Source organism: Brachypodium distachyon, chromosome 2, assembly GCF_000005505.3.
Source record: "Brachypodium distachyon strain Bd21 chromosome 2, Brachypodium_distachyon_v3.0, whole genome shotgun sequence".
Taxonomy (NCBI): domain Eukaryota; kingdom Viridiplantae; phylum Streptophyta; class Magnoliopsida; order Poales; family Poaceae; genus Brachypodium; species Brachypodium distachyon.
The window spans coordinates 11,085,375-11,100,202 of record NC_016132.3 but is presented as its reverse complement, the minus strand read 5'-3'; the positions used below and the strand labels follow the sequence as shown (position 1 = coordinate 11,100,202).

The window sequence follows — 14,828 nt, the reverse complement described above, 5'->3', positions numbered from 1 at the left end:
GGCAAGGAGTACAAATTTTGTACTAAATGAACGACACTTTCTATGGATCGGAGGGAGTAATAGTGCTCCGTGTTTGTGGCACCAATACTCGCTCCGTCTCATATTAAGTGACTCAAATTTATCTAAATATGAATGTACCTATATGCCTAAAAGCGTCGAGTACCTTTTAAACCTTGAGGGCCCGTTCATTTCTTCCTGGCCCGGCCGGGAACAACAGGAATTACCCAGATTGCAGCTCAAGTTCCTGTTTATCCCTCACAATCCCTCACCGACAAATACACAAACCGAACAAGCCTCAGCATACAAACTTCAAAGTTGTGAAAAGATCCGAGTTCCTTTTTTTCTTTACCAGCTCAAGTTCCAACTTTGGCCTTCCACTTTTGTTTGTGTTCTGTTTAAAAGGACATGAACGCCCGAAAAGCCTTTATTTGAGCTCGGGCTCTATGGTTTGAATTTTTCAAAAAATAAAAGAAAATAAAAAACCATATTTAGAAGTTCCAAAAAATCCTAAAATTGAAAATCTAGATGTACATATGGACGTGTAATACTTCCATAACATTTTTGGTCGAGGGAGCTTCTAATTTTCAATAGATCAGTATTTGATATAATGAAAATTTTAAAAAAAATCCAGAAACTTTGAAACTTCTAAATAGTCCCTCCGACCCATATTACTTGTCTCACAATATATGTATATATGTTTAAAAAACGTCTAGATACATGTAATATTTCGACAAGTAATATGAATCGGATATCACATTGGTGGTAATAAAGTTGTAGTTTACTTCTAATAAGGTGACTACCGTAGTGGTATTTCGCCTACAAGCCCAAAGTTGTACCACTAGGTGGTGTCCTAGCGTTGGATGCTATCTCGTACCTAGATATCCTAATTGGCACTTTGGTCAAGACACCCTCCGATAAAAAGTTGTCTACTTTTCATAATTTTGACTATAGTCTGAACTATGACTATATTTTTTGCTTGTAATATGCGCAACGAAGAGATATCATATTTCCTCCGTCCAACAAAGGATGTCTCAACTTTGACCAAATTTGAATGCATCTATACACTAAGTCATGTCTAGATACATTCAAATTTTGACAAACTTGAGACATATTTTGTTGGACGAAGGAATAGACGATTTTTGCAAGGCAAATACAATGATTTTATTTTTTGTGCCCACTATGTTTTTGCACATCATTGATCAAGGTTTTATATAATTGACTAATCAACGTCCTACTCGTTGAAAGAGCATTTCCCTCTCTAAGTGTTTTGATATTAATGGCAACATGACACGTGGACTAACCGTGCGCTCGAGTGTTTCAGATTTGAGATCAAATGGCACAAGACGGTTCGTTGCCCTGAAAAAAGAAAGAAACGTAACGGTGTTTAGCGGCTTTTTATTTATATTGAGTCGTAGGAACTCCGTATTATAAATAGGGAGTCCACATGGGAAGGTAATGGGTGAATCAACTTCACGTACACAAATCTACCATATTTACACCCACATAAAGCCTACCCAAAGTGAGAGAGTGTAAAGACATTTCAGAAAATCATTTCCAGTGCAACCAGCTTCCCAGGCACCGGAACTTCCGGCCCAACCTCCGGGTGAACCTCCGGGTGCTCTCTGTTACTGGAATATGCGGAACTTCCGCTTGATCGTCGGAAGTCGCCGGAACTTCCGGCTGACCAGAACTTCCAGGGGTGCAACCGAAACTTCCTCCCGTCACTGCGGGAAATACACATAACTGTCAGATTTTGAGGCCACTTAAAGGGGCTTCGTCCCCAATGGGTTTCTGGACCTAAGCACAACCAAGAACAGCCCCTCTCTCACCCCAAGAACACAAGAGTTTCATTTCCCTTGATCTCCCTTCCTACTTCCCCCCTTTGATTCATCTTTTGAGGATTGGAGGAGAAAATCAAGATCTAGGGTTTCACCAAGTCAAAAAGTTGATTCCCCTTGTTTCTTTTGTGGAATTTGTTACTCTTGGGATTTTGGGATCCCTAACCGGAAGGTGTCCCTTCAAAGCTTCCAATCTTATGAGGAGGTGCTTGAGGATCCGAAAAGAAGTCTCCAATTAAGTTGTGGAGTTGTGTCATTCTCCTTGTTTGTAAGGGTTCGGCGTTCGCCCTCAAAGAAGTCACTAGTGGAACTCACATCACCTTTGTGGTGTGGTGAGTTGGAGAATATAGTGAACCTTTGTGGTAGAGCATTCCTCCAAACGGAGACGTACACCGACTCCAATAGGTGGAACTCCGATGAAATCTTCGTCTCCCCGTGTGGTATCATTCTTGCCCCTTTACTTACTCGCAAAACTTAATTGTTTATCTTGTGCTTCGGCTATCAAGTAAGTTTCAATTGATTATCTATTGCTTGTGCTCGTGCTTTGGCTATTGCATCATATTAGGAGTGTTCATCATTTAGACGTTTTAATGAACCCATGTATTGATGCTTGTATCCCATAAAAGTGAAAGAAAAGGAAAAATTTGTTAGTCGCCTATTCACCCCCCCCCCCCTCAGTCTACCATACCGATCTTTCACTCGTCCTCAAGGGCAACCTTGGATGCCCCTTATAATCCTAGTGGCGCCACCGGGCTCGTGGTCCTTCTCGCCGTTGTTGACGACAGCTATCGCGGCAGCGGCAAGGCTTATTCTAGTAGTTGGGCACAAGAATCGTCAATATGGCGGCGTCTCTTGTCAACGCTGACGGATGTGGGGTTGCTGCGTGGCGGTCAATGACTTATTGACATCATTGTGCCTCTCATGTCCTGCCTCATCCAGATTGGGAGGCTATTGTGCCTTGTCTCCAGTGAGGTGCTTGCACTTCCGCAGCAACATCTCTATCCATGGAGGTGGGTTGCGTCTGGCGGCAGTCGATGATCTGTATTGGACTACGGTTGTGGGGTGGCTCTGATTTGCGTCGATCTGAGCGAGCAACCCGACCATCCCAAATCATGTGGACGGACTTCGGTTAGCTCTTCCCAAACGAGTTAAGATGGATTACTATCATCCGTGTTCCTTTAGTTTTCTACGTTAGGTGATGGCACCTCTTTATGTCGTTCCCCTTTTTGAAGACATCATCTTAGATTTTCCCTCTCGTTTCGGCGGCTGATGTCTCATGGGGACATGTGGTTTGCGACTTGTTCATGTGGATGCTGGGACATTTGACCTCTAGCAGTCTCCTGGATTCATTTGTGTGCAACGTTTCTGCCATGTAGGGGCGAAATTAGAGCTATAGTGTTGTGAGGTGAGGTGACGTGGTGGCATTGATGCCTCACGAAATTTAGTTTCATGTTTTGGCAGCCTCCAGGGTAAGATCGGCAACCCTCCAGGGTAAGTCTCCAGGGTAAGATGTCCTCGATGTGTTGGTCCATTGTTTGGCATAGATCACATGGGCATTGTGTAATTGGTGTGGTGAGGGCTTTATCCGTTGTTGTCTTAGTTGCAATCTTACTGTCTTGGGAGGAGTGATGACACCTGGACAATCTCAATGGCGATCTTTTTCATGGCAAGGTGCTGGAGTATGCTTTGGCAGTCAAGCTAGCTGATGGTGTCTTAGGCGCTCATGTTCCATTACCACATTGTGGGCGCTTGTAATGGGTTTCATCTTATTTTCCCTGATAAACTCACTATTATTTGCTTAATTAATTGAGTCATTTGGGCTCTGGTTCAAAATTTGTCTCAGCTGAAAAAAGAGCATGTGCCTTGTATCCGTGGGAGAAACTAGAATGGTTTCATCTTCTTTTTTCTAAAGAAGCAGGTCCACATGCCATTGGCAGATAAATTTGAGCAATTGCCAATTTGCTATCCAATAGCATCAAGGTGGGCTGAAAAGGCACGTGCTTTTTGCATGTCTCCGTGACATGCATTGTGACCTTGATCAATGTGATAACGTGTTCTCCAAAAAAAATACTTGTGCACAACATGGCGTTTTACTCCCTCCGTGACATATTAAGTGACGAAATATTACACATATCTAGAAGATTTTTGGTATAGATAGATACATCTATATTTGGACAGATTTGAGTCACTTAATATGGGACGGAAGAATTACAAAACAAGATGTTAAATCTGTACAATCCTATCCGTTTTTAGATAATCATGCAGTTTTTATCAAATTTACTCAACTGAAAAAATCACAACACATGGCTTCCCACTTTTGATAATAAAGTCCATCGAACAGTCGTCAATCTTTAGACTGTAGATTTTTGTGCACACTTCAGTTGAAAGTCATTGGAACTTCTGAAAATCTTATTGCAATACTGTCCCTTCCTTTCTTGATGCAAATAATACAACAATGCATTCTATGTCGCCATGTCGGCGAGTTACAAGGATAATTTTCTCACCATCACAGTTTGCCACCAATATATTCAAACAACGATAACACTATATTCGTACAACAGTTATAACCCATGCCGCCACCAGGAAAAAATTAACAAAACAACCCTTTAGAAGAAAAGAAAAATGAGTGAACTGATGACAAAACCTCAAAACCAAGCGCCTGCACAAAAACCAGTATCTAACTTTTTAAAACTCACCGAGTTCTAGTTCTTCCAGTTTTTTAGACAAAGTCGTCTTCCAGCTCCCAAGTTGTACAGTGTAATCGTATGAGCGACCAGTGTAAAACATACCTCTCGTTAAGAGCTCCTCATAATTCATGACAGGCCAAAGGGTGTTCATTTTCAGGTTAAACTATCTTGGTGGTTTCTTACGGCTAAGAATCTCCTCTTCTTTGAGGCGCTGCTGAAACCTTGCTAAGCGCGCCTGGAGACTGACCAAGCCTGAAGCCTTCCGTGACAAGAGAAAATTCAGTTGTGCCACATAATTGTCAATAAGGCTACCTGGCTGGTCAACTTCTGCTAAGAGGTTCATCTCCTGCAATACAATCAAAATGGCGTTAAGCAATAACCTGTAGTGTTGATAACTGCAAGATTGTGAATAGTGTTAAGCAGTCAATCATCTGTAATCAGTACAAAATGCCAGAAGTCACATAATTTTAACATCAGTGGTTGTATTACAAGTTGGTGTTTGGCTAAATAATATTTGAAGCATATATAGTGTAATTGGACATAAAAAATTAGCAATGACACGAAGAGTGTGAATTAGCTGAACCAAATGGAATAATTATAGTCAGGCTATTTGCAACTGTTGTATTAACCAACAGATGCGAAGCTACAAAACTTACATTCACACTTTGCGAGAACTAATCACTCAAAATATTTATGTAATTTGCAAGGAAATCAGAAGGTGCAAGCACAATAATGTGACTGATTAATTCCAGCTGAAGATAGAAGTGGTAAAACTTTCCTCATTAAGTGCAAACTTGTGAGGATACTAGATGGTGCCCCACTTGTTAGTCATGTAAGGTTAAAACATTTAGACAGGTACTGGAAAACCGGCCTTGTGAACTAGGAGATACTAGATGGTGCCCCACATGTTGCTCCAGAATACTCCCTCCATTTCACAAAGAATGGCACGCACGTATTTCAAGATTTTGCTTTGACCAACAATTAGACTAATGATTTGAGGCTTATGTGTTACAAAAATTATATCATTGGATTCGTATTTCAAAAACCTTTCCAACGATATAAAATTGTAACATATAATCTACATATAATTGGTCTAATCGTTGGTCAAAGTTCGACCTCGAAAAGCGTGGGCGCCATTCTTTGTGAAATGGAGTGAGTATTAGTTTAGAAGTAGCCATTGAAGATATGTCTAATAGGAAAAAAGAAAATGTAAAAAGATGATGATTAGTGTCTTCCAGAAAACCCTATGCATGCATGCACTCCTATGCCCTCTTATATGCATTAATTAACTAACATGACTTGGACGATGATGTGAATGAAGGAGAAGGCAAGAAAATACTTGATGGGGACCAATTGTACAGGTATATATATAGGATTCAGGCACAGCTAGCGTCAAACAGTCAAACAGTTCAGATCAGTGCTGCCTGACTGGTAACAGGTTGTCAGATTGAGCGCTCTGCAACCAAACACTACCAAGATCAGTCCAGTCGAGAAAGCTGTACACTGCAGCAGCTCAGGCCTTTTATAATGTTGCAGCCATTGCAGCTGCTCAGACTTGTCAAGAATCACTGGCCTACAATGTTTGACAGACTATGCAGGTTGAACCGTTATCTAGTCAAGAGAACTACCAGAGTACCAAGTTCAGTTCACACGGTCACAACCGTACAGCACTACTCATGTCAGTGATCTGTTGACTGGAGTGAAGTTAATTTGAAACCAGAGATAAGAATAACCAGTTCCCTTTTTATTTAGGTTTATTTCCTTATATACGTATATCCTAAACAGATAAGTTCAGTTAGAAGAGAGAGATTATCTCTTAACCATGTATCCATTATCATTACGATATTTACACGACAAGCAACTAAAAGCTCAATCATAGGGCGCAAGGTGCATCATGCATGAGATCATAGAGAGAATATCACCAAACATTTCTATGTAAAAATTTGGAACTTACTTCCCGCACTATCTCCATAGTATTTTCAATTTCCTTTCTGTGAGCTGCTATCAATGCTTCCTCTTCCTAACATACAAGAAAAACTGGCATCACAGGTGCACTTAGGATCAAATTACATATGATTATCATCAAAAATATTTTTTGTACCTCGAGTATTGCATTTATTTCCATATCGTCACAGGAACTTTCCTTTTCAGACTGTTTCGATGAAACCTGTGATGCCGAGGTAGATGATGGCCTTTGTTGCTGCTGTTTTAGTTGCTGTTTATGAATGGTCCGATTTACCTCTGGCCCATTTTCCTTTTTCACATGGTTTCCCTGCCTTTCAGGTTTCTCCTCCCTATTAGCTTTTCTCCGAGGAGGTGAGACTTTTGCAACTTTATTATCCTCTTCTTGTGAATTAACTGAATTTTGAAGTGACTGCGCTTTACTACCATAACCAGTCGGGTTAGATTTCGAATCAACTCTATCATTTAAACCTGATGATGAACTAGTTTCTTCTTTTCCCCTATGTGGATAACTTGGAACCATACCAAATGAGCTCCTATCAGGATCCACTGAAGAACTTATTTCAACACCTTTCTTTGAAGCATCAATATGCCTGTTCTCTTGAATCTGGTCCATACTATCTTCAGTTTCACCCGATAATGGATATGAAGTTTGGGTAGATTCCTTACTAGAGGACACAAACTGCCCAGTGAACTGCTCTTTTTTTGAGTTTCCACCTTTCGAAAGACTCTTAACCCTGTAATTGAACAGCAATATCATTAAGACTTAACAGCTAATGTACTTCCAAATTATCAAACCCCACATGTAAATTTTAAGAGATCTAAAGGATATATCACCTGTCAGCATATCTCAAGGTATTTAGAGTGTGCTCGCATGAACCTGAACCTGGTGAGATGCAAGAAATCATTACTGTTCGAGAGTTGCCAACAAACGAGTCACGAAGCACCTCAGTTAGCTTGCTCCCTCTGAAAGGAATATGTATTTGATCATTATCCAGTGCCCGAATGCATTCCTTAAGAGCCAAAAGGCTCTTGTTTATTTCTGCACCCTCAATTCTGGCATAGGAAGAACAGTTAGATGCTAACAGGATGGTGATATGTCGGTATTTAAAAAGCATAGCAAGTGAATGGAAATGATAAAGCTGGAGCATGACATAAAGACATAAGATTATATATCTATATATACGATGAAAATAAGTACCTTGTTTGTTTGTCATTATCTGTTGTATCAGCACCACGCTCACTTCCAGCAAGGTCGATAAATGACATTTTTCCCACAAGCTTCGTATTCTTAGCTTCATTAGCATCACGATCTCTCTGTCTCCTGGTCTCAGTCACTGGGATATGTCTTTTCACAGCTAATTGCAGAATGGCGTGAGATCGTGACGACTCTTCATTTGCCCCAGTTGACCCTGTGCTTCTCGAGGCATTTCCTTTTTCAATGTATTCTTTGACAATCTGGACATCAGAAACCTCAAATTCCTGTAAACCAACAATGACGACCTGTTTCCTTCCATCTTCTCTAATGCAGAGTGGCCTAGAAAAACACAGAACAAAATGCAGCTTAATTTAAAAGTATGAAAATAAAACCACAGAGTCAAGTCAAAAAGAAGAAATAGAACGAAGTTCTGTGTAAGCATACACACAACTTCACAAAAGCAAGTTACTGAACTATATGTCCAAAGCTACTAAGGTAGCCGAGCAATTCTCATTTACTACAAGTCGCCACTTGCATTAAATTCCCTCAACGATTACTTGCACCCCTGACAAAAGGTGACAGTATTTACTATAATCAGCAAGAACCTGGTTCCACTAACCCCAAACCTACTTGCATGATCATTGTTAACAACAGGAAACACTACTTCATGCATATGTGTGTGTCCCACACTTCTATGCAAGAACAGTAAGCATAAACAATATGAACACAGTTATTGTGAACATCCCACTGATAACATAAAAAGGAAATGATGACCTATATTACTATGCAAAATTATATGATAGTAAGAATGCAATAAAGCAATCGACCTCCTTTCACTGAGAAGATCAAATAGCTTGCCGCCATATATCTCAAAGTAGCTAAGCCACAACTTGAAATGTTGACTCCGGTACACAGGCTGACGCACAAGACGAACCATATCCTGTGCAGCCCTGAGAGGTAGGGGTTGCATTGTATATGTCTTGCCACTACCTGCACATTAAAAAGGATTTAGTGATGCTGCAGAGGGATACTGACTGGCAACCAAACTAGGAACGGGCAGATGTGCAAGAATGATTCCTAATTCTCAATTCATTAGCAAACTTCCATGTAGAACATAATATCCAGATGAAACAGATGAATGAGGGCCCACATCAAACAGATATAGCATCTTCAGAAACCTAGGACAGAAAGTCCAGAAAAGTATTTCATACAGTTCCAGAGCATATCACTGGATTCGTTTTCAAAACTATTTTCCAGTGGTTTGATTTTAATCACATTTCTTTGGTAACGCTTCCAAGAACGGGGATCACACATTAACCTACCAAACTGCCACAATGATTCCATTAAAGTCAAGTACTCTCTGTCGCAAAATGTAAGACGCCCATGCATTCAAGATTTAGGTATGATCAATAATTAGACTAATCATGCCTGGGCTATATGGAACAAAAATCATGTCACTGGATTCGTATTCAAAAGTATTTTCCAGTGTTTGATTTTTGTGTCCCATAACCTGTGTTTTTCTTAGCCTACTTGTTGGTCAAATTCAAATCTTAGAATGTGTGAGCACCTTACGTTTTTGCAATGGAGGGAGTACTCAACTTTCCAGCTTCTCCATTCAGTCTGAAATCATGCTATGTGCGTATATGCCATGTACAAACAAGCAGTCCAGAGAATTTGAAGCACGTTGAACAGAATGGTGGGAAGATTATATAGGACATATCAAAACATGAATAATCATAAGCAGATTGGAAGACAGGATTAACCGTAAAGAAATTGCAACTTAAGTTTATAGCTTGACAACCAGCATTATCTAACCTGTCTGTCCATATGCAAAACATGTTGCTTTCGTCCTTTGGAAAATTATCGGTATAATGGGCTCCACAGTCTCACGGTACACCTGCTCCAACAACCAAATAACTTATATGACAAGAAAAACATGGTGAATAAGAGAAAAGGGCATATTCTACATCATCCATCAGAGTGAAGATAACTGATTATTAATAAAGTATAGGTATGGATGATGGTTAAAAAAATAGCACCTCATCATTAGTGACGACCTCATCCAGGACAGCATCAAAGCAGAATTCATGTTTTTCCACATAAGCTGTCAAATCCACCTTTCAGTGGAGATTACATGTTAGCCCAAATCATACGTACAAGCATAAAGATGTTCGCGAATGCCTGGATGGCAATTCTATTCTTGACAAGTTCATATGACTGTCGAGTGCCACATCTTATAACAAACTTCTTTCAGCAAAATGAGACACACTAGCAAGAAAATAGCAACACGTGGAATGGTTTGTCAACAGCAATCTTGTTCTGTAATATACATTTAACCCCCAATAGATGAGAATGTAGTTCACTTCAGTCATGCACTCATACATAGTAGCAGCGCTACGTAGATTATTTTAGCAATCCATATCTAAGCCTGCAAGGAAAGATGTATTTGCTATCCTTTTGCATTTGACCTCCCTGTTGCAGAATATAGATAGATGCCAAGGCGCACATGGAATTCAAACACTGAGAAGAATGGATTTTTTTGCATTAAATGCTCCAAGCTCTTCATATAAATGTTACATGAAATGACAGGTCCAACTATCAGTAGTAAGTTTCTGTAACTTCAGAACATACTTGTCCATCCATGTATGACCTAAAGAATATCAGAGTTAAAATGATTTACTAGTGCTGATTTCTAACATAGGCAAGGTATAAATGTTGCTAAAAACGGAATACTACAAACAAGAGCAAAATATTTGTCTTGTAAAACATGAAGGGGTAAATGCATTGCCTCTCTTCTGATATTTATGGTCTACTTCATCAAGGGCATCTATAATGGACTAATGTGTTTTCCAGTAAGCCCAAGAAGATGAACTGAAGTTACAAAATAATTATTTACCTATTGAACTATCAATAGAGACCTACTGAAGAATAACACTGAGTAGATGAAAAAAAAAGTACCTTTAGTTTAGGTTCATGAACAGTCAAGAATTGAGAATTATGTACATCTATCACATCCTCCTCCTTACGAGATATCTCCTTTCTGTTCAGAGGCCTCTTCCTTACCTTCATTACAAGTATTAATCAAACACTAATTTCACTAACAATAAGAAACAAAGATAGGACTATAATTTAAGTGCATAACTGTAGCAGCCTGCCAGTAGTAATACTTGAAAATGATGAACGTACCACAACTTTAATCTTTGCTACATTACTTTCTCTAGTATTGTTTTCTCTTTCGCTGGTGATTCCACCACTGTAATTTTCTGATAGACCTTGCTGGCTTCCTGACATTACATCGTCCTCGTCATCATCAGTTTCCTTTGGCACAAAGGGAGAAGGTTCAAATGGTTCTGATGCTACATTCTGACAAAGAAGAAACCAAAACTGGTTAGATAGCACGAATATGTTATGGCAGATCATAAATTAGGATTTGAACATCAAATAGCTTTAGATCTGTCATTTGCATTATCTCCCTAGTTTCTAGAAGCAAGCGTACAAAAAAAGGAGAAGGCAGATGCAGATATACCTCAGAAAAAAGCTCACTGTCATCCATCGCATGAAGATCCAAAAGGCCAGCTCCAAATTCACCCCTGAGTTCAGGGGAATAGAATCCATCTATGGTAGGGCCACCGCTGAAGCTCTGGCTTGTTGGTGTGTAGGGCTCAGATATAGGTGCAGATGCTGACTCACCATTAAAATTCAGACTCCTTAATAGCATGTAAAGCTTCTGTTTTTCTTCAATTGATTGGGGCCCATATCCCTACCAAACCAAAATAGTAACAACTTTAAAACTGTATAGAAGCACTTGGCAACAGCACATATATTCATCATTCATGGTTACCAATATTTGAGGTGCGAAGTGCCCTTAGTGTGAAATATGAATAGAACCACAAATAACTAACAAGGCGTCAACATGGGGACCTCACGCCAAGATCGAGCACGAAGCACAAATTACTGTCAGTGTCACCCTAGCACGGGAATCGGATCATACCTTGGCACTTTCAAAGTTGACATAATCATCTAGTCGAAGCTATGTAATATGAATATTAACACAGCAGATGTTCTTTGACAAATAGCAGATATAATATTTTCTCACTAATGCAAATAGATCAACTGTGCACATCATCATAGACCAAATTGCTAAAGTTTCATGTGATATAGGACAGCTAAATACAATTGAGGTTCAAAGTAAACTATAGAGAATTCCATCTTATGTGACATACGATGCATCCTACAATTTGAATCAAAGATATGATAAACTTGTTTGTACACCAACTCAAGATTATAACAATGTTGAATCTAAATTAAACAGATGAGTAACCTCCCCCCAGAGCACGTGCACCTTCGTTGCCATTCAATCCATCCAGCTAACTTCTTCAAAGAGAAGAGGCATAGTTCGACAATCCATGTCAACAACATGCAGTTCTAAAGTGAAGTTCTGTCAAGCTATCATGCTGAAAGCAATTATGTGGGCCGTTAAAATGTTACATGGGCAACTATTTCAAACCAAATATGCACTAAGACACCACCGAACCATTTTAATCTCGCAGTGCCAGCCTCCTTCGTAACCGGACTAGAGACATGCCTGGGGGGACATGTAGTCGCTACAACACAGCTTTCACGAAATAAACCTTCCGGGGCACAACCCCAATTTGCCAGATTCAGAAACCCTCAATTTCCTGTATGACTCCTATAATTATGTATGGGCGAAATGTGGGCTGCAATCCCAGCAATTTTCCATTGCGCAGTGCGGCCGGAAGGGATGCAAGCGGGATCCCACTTAATTGATTTACTAGTTAAAAAGGTTTGCTCAAAATTTGACTAGGAGATTTACAGGTTGGCTTGCATCCCTAGCAGCCAGCAACTCCAACTGAACTTGATCCCTGACAATGGACGAGTAAAGTCATCCATAGCTTCTCAACCGATCCAAACAAAACAAGGACATACATGCCCGCGCTAGCACGGATACACACAGGATCCGCGTGCCTAAGCTACTGATAGGGGAATGCAGGTGACGACACGAACAGAGAGAGCAAGGGGTAGAAACGTGTAGAGGAGAGAGGACCACGCCTACTGGAAACGGACAATAGATGGAATCTTTTCTAGGATCCCAAGAGACGCGCGCACCTGCATGAGAAGGTTCGGGAGCATGCCGCCGCCACTGCCATCGCGGAGGTCCCCGGCCATCCCCATCCCCATCCCAGGACCCGGCCCAGGCGCAGAAGAGGACACCGCGAGATGCTGCAGCCCCGCGGACTGCAGCCACCGCGCCATCACCGCGTCACCCGAGTCACCCGCGGCGGACGAGGCGGCGGCAGCGGCGGCGGCGGCCGTACCACTGCCCCCGCCGCCGCGCTGCGACCGCTTCTGCGGAGCCAGCTTGCCGTCCGGCGCCGAGAGGCTACGAGAGAGCGCGGGATCTGGAGCCGCACCTGGAGCTCCAGATCTGGGGAGACGAGCAATGCGGGTGGGATTGGGGCAGGGTTTGGAGGCGAATCGGGACCGGTGGCTGATCGAATTTGTGGTGAGATTGCAAAGGGGAAGGGAGTTCGGGGGTCGATTGCAGGAGGAGTTTGAAGGTGGTTCTCGGATGGTTTTCGTGGAGAGAGACGTTCTGCTGTCGTTGCTTGCTGTTGGTGAAGCAGCGAGTTTGAAACAATAAAATGGGCAAACAGAAATGAATGAACGGAATGAGATGAGAGGGTTTCTACTGTCTGCCTGCTGCTTACTGAAATCAATCAAGGGATGGGGTGTCATTTACGAGAGAATGCATTCAAAAGTTTTCAGGAAAGGGAGGAGCGTCTTGCTGTGGTGGGCCGTGGGCGGCTGTTGGTGTCAGTTTTTCAGCTTTGATTTGTTTTTGTTTAACACGACAAGAAAAGGTTTAAAAAAATTTTGCGGGTGAAGAAAAGGTTGAAATATGATTAAAAATAAATGCAATTGAACATTCTTCCACTCTTAGCGCTTTGCAGTGGTGTTTTTGTTGAATTTCTGCTCTTTCACACCATTAAAACCACAACAACTAGGTGATTCCATGCTTGTTGTTGCGGAAAATTCTATTTGTATATTTGCACAAGATGTTAGGAATAAATGATAATAAAATGATCAAATACAAAAGAAATATGAATGTTGTAGGACCAATCATCTAGAACAACTATGTATCAAAATAATTTGAGCAACATTGATGGTACATGAACATTAACAATTTCGGAGAAATCAAAGAGAGAAGCTACGGGAGTATGAATATTCACAATTCTTAAAACCATCGACATACATATCAATAAAATGTGGGTATTTGGCGGAATATTTAGGTGAAAAATAAAATCCTAGATGCTAAAATATTGAATCGTAGAACGTGCCCCCCAAAATGAGTTGCATGATATGCACGATGTGGATGGTGATGTCCACACTTTGCATGTGCAACTTGCAAACAATAAATGCATCTTAGTGGAAATTAACTTTATAGATTATATAGATATCATGTCGTGAACTAACTTTTCGGGACAGGTATGTGTTCTGTCAAGACAAAATTAACAAATTATCAAGAAAAAGCGGCCAAAAATTGAAAAGATTTAAGAGTAATAAACCTTCGCGGGGATTACGAATGTGATCTAGACCTTTTTTTAGGGTAATGCATGTGCTCTTCGTGTTTATCAAAAAGAGTTAGCTTACTTAAAGACCATGGATGTTAATCCCTGTGTCTAGATTGAGGCAATGAACTTTCTTCTATTTTTCTCGAAATGTTGATGGTCATCATGCAAATAATGAGCTCTTGTCACGTTGTTACTATTATGTCAAACTCAGTTCTCACAAAAGAAACGAGGATGGTTTTCTACCTTGGGTAACCAACAAACCTACCAGAAGACCATTTGTGGCATGTTTGGTTGGCAGGGAAGGTGGCTCGCACCCGAGATATGACATTAAAGGACTGTTTGGTTGCCACCCTGAGCATCATGCCCGACAGAAAGTGGTGTCCAAAGGCAGCCTGAAATTTGAACCACTCTTGCATGGCCAAGCAGCTTAGTAGTTTTTTGTTTTGTTGGATGCACATGCCGCACAAGTCACAAATGATTTAACATGTGACGTAGATCTAAACGATATGGGTCCATACACATCGGTAACCATCCTAGACTAACATGTTTA

At 40.8% G+C, this 14,828-nt stretch overlaps 1 protein-coding gene and 1 non-coding gene across 2 annotated transcripts; one reads left to right on the top strand and one right to left on the bottom strand.

Moving 5' to 3' along the window:
- The first annotated feature begins 3,906 nt into the window (after positions 1 to 3,906).
- MIR5171B (microRNA MIR5171b) lies at positions 3,907 to 4,100 on the top strand. The gene has a single exon (NR_127129.1). It is a non-coding gene; the product is annotated as a microRNA MIR5171b (primary transcript).
- Positions 4,101 to 4,225: 125 nt separating this feature from the next.
- LOC100821091 (kinesin-like protein KIN-13A) lies at positions 4,226 to 13,422 on the bottom strand. Its single transcript, XM_003565698.4, has 12 exons — positions 12,813 to 13,422; positions 11,212 to 11,445; positions 10,872 to 11,048; positions 10,644 to 10,748; positions 9,725 to 9,802; positions 9,501 to 9,582; positions 8,513 to 8,675; positions 7,689 to 8,024; positions 7,325 to 7,543; positions 6,627 to 7,224; positions 6,480 to 6,545; positions 4,226 to 4,871 (listed from the first exon to the last, which is right to left on the bottom strand). The coding sequence occupies exons 1-12, from the start codon at positions 12,957 to 12,959 to the stop codon at positions 4,689 to 4,691; spliced, it is 2,388 nt and encodes a 795-aa protein (XP_003565746.3). The 5' UTR covers positions 12,960 to 13,422; the 3' UTR covers positions 4,226 to 4,688.
- Between the last annotated feature and the right edge of the window lie 1,406 nt (positions 13,423 to 14,828).